This window comes from Merops nubicus, unplaced genomic scaffold (genome assembly GCF_000691845.1).
Source record: "Merops nubicus isolate BGI_N331 unplaced genomic scaffold, ASM69184v1 scaffold30691, whole genome shotgun sequence".
Classification (NCBI taxonomy): Eukaryota; Metazoa; Chordata; class Aves; order Coraciiformes; family Meropidae; genus Merops; species Merops nubicus.
The window spans coordinates 2,723-10,666 of record NW_008589472.1 but is presented as its reverse complement, the minus strand read 5'-3'; the positions used below and the strand labels follow the sequence as shown (position 1 = coordinate 10,666).

Below are 7,944 nucleotides of genomic sequence, written 5' to 3'. Positions count from 1 at the left end.
CGCAGTGATGCAATGGCACGGCTCTTCCCACCAGTACATCAACGGTGGGAACCTGGAGCAGCTGCTGGGCAGCCCTGCGCCCCTCCCCTGGTCTATACGTGTCAAGCTGGCCCTCAACATTGCCAGTGGCCTGCGCTACCTACACTCCAAAGGCATCTTCCACCGCGACCTCACTTCAATGGTACGGAGTGCTCCAAGGCATCCCATTGCCCTCATTGTCCCATACCCCCATTGCTGCCCCAAGCATGGTTGGCTGAGGAGCAGGAGGCTGCACTGTGCCAGGGCATCTTGGGAGCGGTGGCCAGTGGGGCAGGGCTGGTGTGGTCAGTGTGACAGGCATCCTCCTGTGCCCCCAGAACTGCCTGGTGCGCTGTGAGGCCAACAGCTACACTGCTGTGGTTTGTGACTTCGGCTTGGCGGAGAAGATCCCTACCTACAGGTGTGTGGGCAGTGTCCATCCATCTGTCCCCATCTGCCGAGTGGGGGCTGTCCGGCCCATTTGAAGCAGGAGCTGGGGGAGGGTTGGCATTTGGGGTGCAGCTAGAAGGGCAGGGATGGGGGGTCCTAGATGGTGGGGACTCATGGTGCAGATGGACACATTTGGGGCTGGCTAGGAGGAGATGGAGAAGGGGATGTTGTGGGTGAGGAGACATGAGTTTGTAAGGAGGAAGGTTAGACCAGGAAGAGAAGTGGACATGGTGATTCAGGCTGTGCCAGTGGGAGGATGGACCTGGACAGGGGACTGTAGGCAATCCATTATGTTCCACCTTGTCCCACAGTGAGCACAGCGAGAAGGAGCCTCTGGCTGTGGTGGGCTCCCCGTATTGGATGGCACCCGAGGTGCTGCGAGGGGAGTTCTACAACGAGAAGGTGAGGCTCTGTGGCTGCTGGGCGTGGGGCTTTTTCCAGGCTTACACCGCCAGCAGATTGCAGTATTTGCAGCCCTGGAGGCATTGGAGCACATAGAGGGAAGGAAGCTGGGCATCCTTCGGGTGGTGAGGTGGCAGGGCCCCAGGTCTGTCTCCGCAGGGAGGAGGGTGGGCTGTGGCTTCACAGAATGGTGAACATGTGGACTTTGGGCTGCAGGGCCCTGCCTATGACTCCTGTTCTCTGCAGGCCGATGTGTTTTCATACGGCATCATCCTCTGCGAAACCATCGCTCGCATCCCTGCTGACCCTGACTACATGCCCCGCACCGAGGTGACTCCCTGGGATGGGGACAGGAGGGAGGGTGGCAGGCAGCAGCAGTGGGGTTGGGGACGCTTCACCAAATGAAGGGGACCATCCTTCTGTGCTAGGAAGAGCCCCATGTGCTAGAGCTTCCCTGCATCTGAGGGCTGCTGTGTCCAAAATGCTGCCCAGGGAGGGATGCTCTGTCCTGATAACCTGTCCTCGGAGCCCATAGTCAGCCTGGGTGGGAGAAGGGGATGGTCGCATTCAGGAAGAGAGCAGGAGGTATCTGTGTCTCAGCATCCCCCAGCCTTCCCCCAACTTGGGGTGACCTCGTGGTCCACCCTTGCTGTGTCTGAACCAGGGTGCTGCCAGTTCCACAGCTCTGGGTGGCACACAGTGTGGGGAAGGGGATCCAGGACATCCCAGGTCCCCTGAGCCATGTCATACCTCCAGGTCACTCTTCTTCTTTTCCTGGTGCAGGATTTTGGTCTGGACACCGACACTTTCCACACCATGGTGGACATTGACTGCCCCGTGGCCTTCCTTCAGCTTGCTTTCGACTGCTGCAGTGTGAGCCTCCCACCTCATCTGGGGTGGGACGGGCAGCCCTGCCTGCACCAGCGGAGAAGCAGGAGCTGCCTGTGCTGGGCAGGGCTCCCAGGGGTGCTGAGGAGGCCGCAGACCTGATGGGGACTGTCTCCTGCCTGCAGATGGACCCCAGCTCCCGCTTTTCATTCCTGGAAATCACACAGTGCCTGGAGGGCATCCTGCAGCACCAGCTGAATGTGGAGGGAGCCGAGGCCACCCTCTGCAGCGGCGAGGAGAACCTGCCCGTGCCTGGGACAGAAGCCACACTCAGTGGTATGTGGGCACCCCGGGGACAGGCCATAGAGGGGTGCAGGGGTGTGCGTCCTACCCCCGCAGCTGTAGGGGAAGGAGACAGGGGTTGCGTGAGGTGGTTGCATGAAGTTGCAGGATGGGCCCAGTAGCGGTTCCCTTCTCAGGGTGTGCCCCTGGGTCATTGGATGCACCCCACAGTGGGTGCTGGCAGCTGCTAACCCGCTCCTGTGCCTCTGCCAGGGTTAGCCAGGACGTCTGAGCAGTCGCCCCTGCAAGAACTGGGGACGCAGCACCTGCAGCCAGACCGGCGCCTGTCCAACAGCCAGGCTGACACGTCCTTCCCAAAATCACATGCCCAACTGCAGACACCAGAGCCTTACAACAGGTTGAGGACCAGGGAGACATCCCCTCGTGTCAACCCATTCTCCCATCGCAAAGACCTGAAGGGGGGGAAGATCAAGCTCTTTGACACGCCGAGCAAGTCAGTCATCTCACTCACCTTCGACTTGCCACCCCCAACTCTGCCCCAGGTCAGCCACCCCATGACAGGCAAGTACCCCTTGGAGGCACAGCATGATTTCATGTTCCTCGGTGCCCCCCCCCGCAAGTGGTGCTCACTGCCAACCTTCCCCAGTCTGTTCTGCCAGGAGAGCTTGGCACTGGGCATGCAGTTCCCCCGTTCCACTGACGACTCTGAGCTCCCCAGCTTCACTCCTTCCTCCATCTGGAAACGAGCTGGTTCTGTGGAGGAGCAGTTGGACTGTAGCTTTTACAACACCAAGCTGCTGCAGCCCGTTTCTCATACCCCACCACCAAGCCCCAACGTCCCCTCCGGTGTCCTTTCGTGGCAGCCGGAGCAAGAATCCCCCAGTGGGCTCCTCTGTGACAGCAGCCATGAGGAGTGCAGCAAACTCATGGCTTTGAGCATGGGGGAGGAGCACGGCTTATCCGAGCTCAGCATCCCCTGCACGGCACCGCTGGAGCAGACGGAGCACACAACCTTGCTGCCCGGGCACAGCTCCGGTGCCACACTGGAGCAGGAAAAAGAGCTGTCCTGCCCCGATTGCTGCCTCAGCCCCTTTGGGCTTACCTCTCTCTGCCACCAGCCAGCACCCAGCCCACCTCAGTATCAGAACCTCCGCTGTGAGGCTGAGAGCCCCATCTGTGACTACCAGGGCCATTCTCAGCATGCCCCACAGCCAGTGCTAGCAGAGCCCAGCCTGAAGCTGCCAGAGGAACAGTCCTAGTGCTGGGGACCCTTGAGGAGCAGGGCTGTGTCAGGCCAACCCTCGGACCCCTCTACAACCACGCATTTTTGGGAGCCTGGTGCGTCCGTGCGGCCTGCTTTCACTTGATGGTGGCCGTCAGTGGCTGTGGAGACCTGTACCGTGGCCAACACAGCTCTGCTCAACCTCACGAGGACCTATACCACCAGGATCAGCCTCGGGGGGCTGCAGGGCTGTGGTTTGCAACAACACTTCTGCACTGAGCACATTAGCGGGCTCTCACAGTGGAGTGTGCAATGAGCCTGCTCCCCTGGGAGAACCAGGGGCCACACACAGACCACCGGGTGAGCAGGGCTGGGCTGAGGGGAGAGGTTTGTCTGTATGTTTCAGGGGATCTTGTGGGGTTGGTGGGTTTTCCTGTTTTTCCTGACAAGTGTGAGGACACGCCAGTCCCTGACACAGGGAGAAGGGTGCAAGAAGCCAGGAGGAAAGCGATGCCCATTGGCAGTGCACGGGGATAATTGCCAGAGCTGGGGTTGGCCATGACCACCCAACACCAAGGGCTGGGTCCTGAGCTGGCACGTCCCCCCCCAGTGCATGGGGTTGGGATCTGGGTGCCATCAAGTCACCAAGGTGAAGAGATTGTTGGGTGATATGACCAGCTGCCCAGTTTCTGGCAAAAAATGAAAGCCGTCTTTCCTCCCATCTGCACAATGCACCGGTGTCCTCATTAAAGTTATACGTCACAACAACTCCGGCTCCTGCTTCTGTCTCTTGCATGCATATCAGACGTGGAGGGGAGCCCTGCCCCAAAAGGCTGTGTGGGCTCGCCTGGGACTTCTGGGGAGCTCCTCGGGCATCACAAGCCAGCCTGGCTCAGCTCAAGGTCTTAATGCCCCCAAAGTGGCCATCTCAGCTGAAATGATTTTGCTTAGATTCCCATTTATTATTTAGGTTCTTTGGATTCATGGCTTTGAGTCCATGTTTGTGGCAGTACACATGGAAGCAAAAAGCAGATGAGCTGTGCCTCTTTATTGCTACAAAGTGGTTTCAGCCATTGGACAAGACAGAAGAGTGACATGTGCCACCTCCAAAAAGCCTGCCTTTAACACCCTTTTGCTCTTCATACAAACTCATTCACATAGCAATTAATCAACTATATATGGCAAGCATGTCCCCATAATAAACTCAGAACATTTTTGCCTGGCTGAACATGACTTCCTCTGCTCTCGCCTGGCTGCAGTGTTACATCAGGGCTATTTTGCTTAATCTTTGCACGTGTGTAGAAGCTATTTAAAGTCCCGATGACTTGTTTCGCAAAGCGCCAGTCCGCTGCAACGGACAAAGTTGCTATTGCTTTTGAAGGGCACCATCACATCATACAACCCTAAAGGTCATTGCTCTACTTCCTAATCTGCAAGAAAACCCAACCCACCAGCTGGCTCAGGCGCAGCTTCCCTCCTCGGCCACTGAGGCTTTCCTAAGCCATGAAAGCTGTGCCCAAGCTGATCCTGGGATGGGGCCAGGTGGAAAGTCCCTGCTGGGGGAGGTGGGGGAGAACTTGGCCGGGTGTGGGGCTCTCCCAAGCTCCCATGTCTTTGCTTGCCAGCACCACAGCTCGCTCCGTGCTGGGGATGTTGCGTGGCTGCAGTGCTGAGCACTAGGGCTTGCTCTGCTCTGTGGCCAGCTCCTGGCTCCCCATCACACACCGTCCCCATGCTCAGGAAAACCCAGCGTACACCATCCCTGTGCAGCTGTGGGGCCCGTGCTGCTCTGCAGAAGCACATCAGCTGGAAGGAAATGGCCACCACCACTGCCTCCCCCAGCCTGTGTGCTGCTAGAGCATCACCGGGCATTGCTGGGAAGGACCTGAGCAGCCCGTGGGCTGGATTCTGTGGGAAGGAAGGGGGTTTCTTGCATGGATGGGACATCCAGGAAGGGGTGCAGCAAGGCTGAAGCGCAGGCGGTGCAGGGTGCAGGTGCTGCAAGGGAAGGCAGAGGGTGAGGGTGAGGTGCTGCCCAGCCTCCACCACACACAAAACAGGGCTGGAAAGGTAGCTTCCAAAGGGCTTTCCCCCATCTTGCCCCTTTGCTGTACCACAGCTTGGGGGGATCTCTTGAGCTACTGCAGACCAGGGGCTTCCACGGCAGTGAAGGGTCGGAGGCAGGCTACATCCAACACAGGGAGGTGTCTGCATCCCTCGCCCTTTCCAAGCGAGGGTGTCAATGTGCCCTGTGCAGAGGCCCAGGCTCCCCACCTCCCACCATCCACACTCCACAGGCCCCACGTACCCCGGGCTCGGCAGACCCTGGCATGGGCACTCACCACAGGGGTGCTGTGGCCAGCAGCCAAGCTCGGCCCCGCCGTCTTCTCACAGATCCAGAGGTGCAGGTCATCGGGCCCGGAGCACTGGGCAGGTTTGATGCTTCCGCGGCTTATTATGGCACAGGACCCGTTCGACTTCAGCTGCCATGGCCTGGATGGGGAAAAAAAAAATGTCAGGAAGCTGCCACCACTCTATCCACCATCCTCTGCCAAGGCAGCTGTGGCTGCTGACAGCTGCGTCTTGTACACTTGCACAGGAGGGGTTGAATGCTGTAGTCAAAGCGGGGATCCCCCAGTCCTCCCCTACTGATTTCACAGGCTGAAGCCTGAGCTGATGCATCTCTGCCCTTAGAGTCATAATCATAGAATGGTATGGGTTGGAAGAGACCTTTAAACACCATCTAGTCCAACCCCTGTGCAGTGAGCAGGGACATGTTAACTAGAGCAAGTTGCTCAGAGCTGTGTCCAGCCTGACCTGGAATGGTTCCAGAGATGTGGCTTCCTTGGGCAGGATGAGAAACCCCTCTACAAAAGGATTGCATTGCTTGCACCTCCCCTTAGCCTTCCTATCGCTTCAATGTCAGCCTCACAGCTGGGGGATATTTTGTCCCTGTAGCACCCAGCAGTGGGGAGAGCCTAGTCCTCCTCGAGGGCACATGGATGGATGGAGGAGCTGCCTTGGGCAATGAGTCTGCAGTGGGGGCCAACCCCCATGGCAGGGCTGAGAATGGAAGGGGAGGGAGGGGGCGCGGGCCGGGGGACCCGAGCAGCGCCTTGCCAGACGAGTCTGTTCCTCCCCACTGCTCTCAGACACTGCAAGAGGAAGCGGCGGCGAGCTGGGGAGGGGGTGCACATTGCAGGGAGGAGCCCAGGACCCTCTGCGGCTGCAAAACCTTGATTTCCCCTCGAGAAGGAACCAGGGAGGCTCATGGGGGATAGAGATGGTGCTCACATGCTTTGTCTAGACCCCAAATGAAAATTGCAGTTTCTTTTGTCCCCTCTTGCTGTCTCCTGCTTGTGCACACCGTGCACAAGCCCCACTCCTGGTCTTGGCTTCTGATTTTCACAACCACTCAGCATCCCATCACACCACTTCATCCACCTTCTGTGGCCTCAGCTGCTTTGACGCTCTTTGTTGCCCAGTACTTGTGCTTGGGACTGGGTACCAGTGGGATTTAAAACACTTCTAAAGCCATGCCAGAGGAGACAGGAATTTGGCAAGAGGCTGTGCTGCTGGGTACCTTTCATAAAGGGAGCCATCCACCCAGAACCAGGCATCTGAGACCTCCTCGCCTTCTGGGTCACCTTCATCCAGCCAGCCGTATTCATACCAGGGGAAGCTGCTCTTCTGCAGCCCAATCCAGTATGTGACATCCGCATTCTTCAGGAAGGTCTGGGGAAGGAGATAAAGGGTCCTTTAGGGGCTTTCCCATGGCATTTACATGCTGCAGTGTTTTCAGGGGATGGTCATCTCCTCAAGGAGCCCCTGAGGCTGGAGCTCCTTAGGGCAGGACCTCTGTGTAGCTAAGCTGCACTGCTTCAGCTTGGGCAGCATCCAGGGGTGCCAGAGCCTGTCTGCCCCAGGTTCACCACCAGCCACGTGCTCCAGAGATCAACCTTGTATGCCCCAATGTTTCAGCAGGGCAGGGGTACCCGGAGTGGTGCTGGCCCATTGGATGCATGAACCAGCTCCTGCCCTCAGCTCCTCCAGCACCCTACCGGCACGGTCCAGCGACTCCAGGATTTGGTGACCAGGAGCTGAGAATATTTCTTCTCACAGTCAGTTCTACTCTCCTCCCATGTCTTCTTCTCCGATGAGATGAAGAGGCACTTGCCCCTGTACAGCAGCCAGCCCGAAGGGCAGCAATCTGTGGGCAGAGACACAGCTCAGGTGCTTGCTCAGCCACAGATGCCTTTGTAGTGGACTGGGAACAACCCCACAAGGTATCACAGGCTCAGCCTCTGCTCCAGGTATAGCTTCAGCCTTTGGACCACCATGTTGCCATCACATCGCCCAAAAACCATTGCACCTGCTGAGGGGTGCTACTCCCCTGGGGCATTACCTCCCTGCTCCACCACTGCCCTACCTATAGCCGTGCAGGAGCGCAGGATGGCCACAGTGCTCTCGCTGTTATTGAGCTTCCCCTGCACCTCCTGCATCTCCTTCTCCATCTTCCCAAGGACGCCCGTGATGCGTCTCAGCTCAGCGTCCTGGGTCTCCAGCTGCAGCCGGCTGCTGTTGCCCTCCCGCCACGCTCGCTGCAGGTCTGCTCTGGCCAGCTCCAGCTCCAGACGTGTCTGCTCCAGGCTCTGCTCCCGCACGCTCAGCTCCTGCGAGAGGCGGCCCTGCTCGGCCGCGTGCTCACGGGAGGTGTCCTG

General features: G+C 58.5%; 2 protein-coding genes across 2 annotated transcripts in view; one reads left to right on the top strand and one right to left on the bottom strand.

Moving 5' to 3' along the window:
• The window catches only part of TESK1 (testis-specific kinase 1), a gene marked incomplete at its 5' end in the record, with an annotated part of 3,821 nt that extends 561 nt beyond the window's left edge, over positions 1-3,260 (top strand). The window contains 7 exon segments of the mRNA XM_008949613.1: positions 6-181; positions 357-439; positions 780-870; positions 1,117-1,200; positions 1,654-1,743; positions 1,884-2,034; positions 2,254-3,260. Coding sequence (XP_008947861.1) covers positions 6-181; positions 357-439; positions 780-870; positions 1,117-1,200; positions 1,654-1,743; positions 1,884-2,034; positions 2,254-3,260 — 1,682 coding nt within the window.
• Positions 3,261-4,641: 1,381 nt separating this feature from the next.
• Positions 4,642-7,944, bottom strand: part of CD72 (CD72 molecule) — a 4,492-nt gene continuing 1,189 nt past the window's right edge. Inside the window, exons 5-9 of the mRNA XM_008949612.1 lie at positions 7,653-7,944; positions 7,285-7,433; positions 6,807-6,958; positions 5,566-5,716; positions 4,642-4,653 (exon numbers count right to left, since the gene is read on the bottom strand). The exon at positions 7,653-7,944 is cut by the window's right edge and continues 13 nt beyond it. Coding sequence (XP_008947860.1) covers positions 4,642-4,653; positions 5,566-5,716; positions 6,807-6,958; positions 7,285-7,433; positions 7,653-7,944 — 756 coding nt within the window. The remainder of the gene's footprint in view (positions 4,654-5,565; positions 5,717-6,806; positions 6,959-7,284; positions 7,434-7,652) is intronic.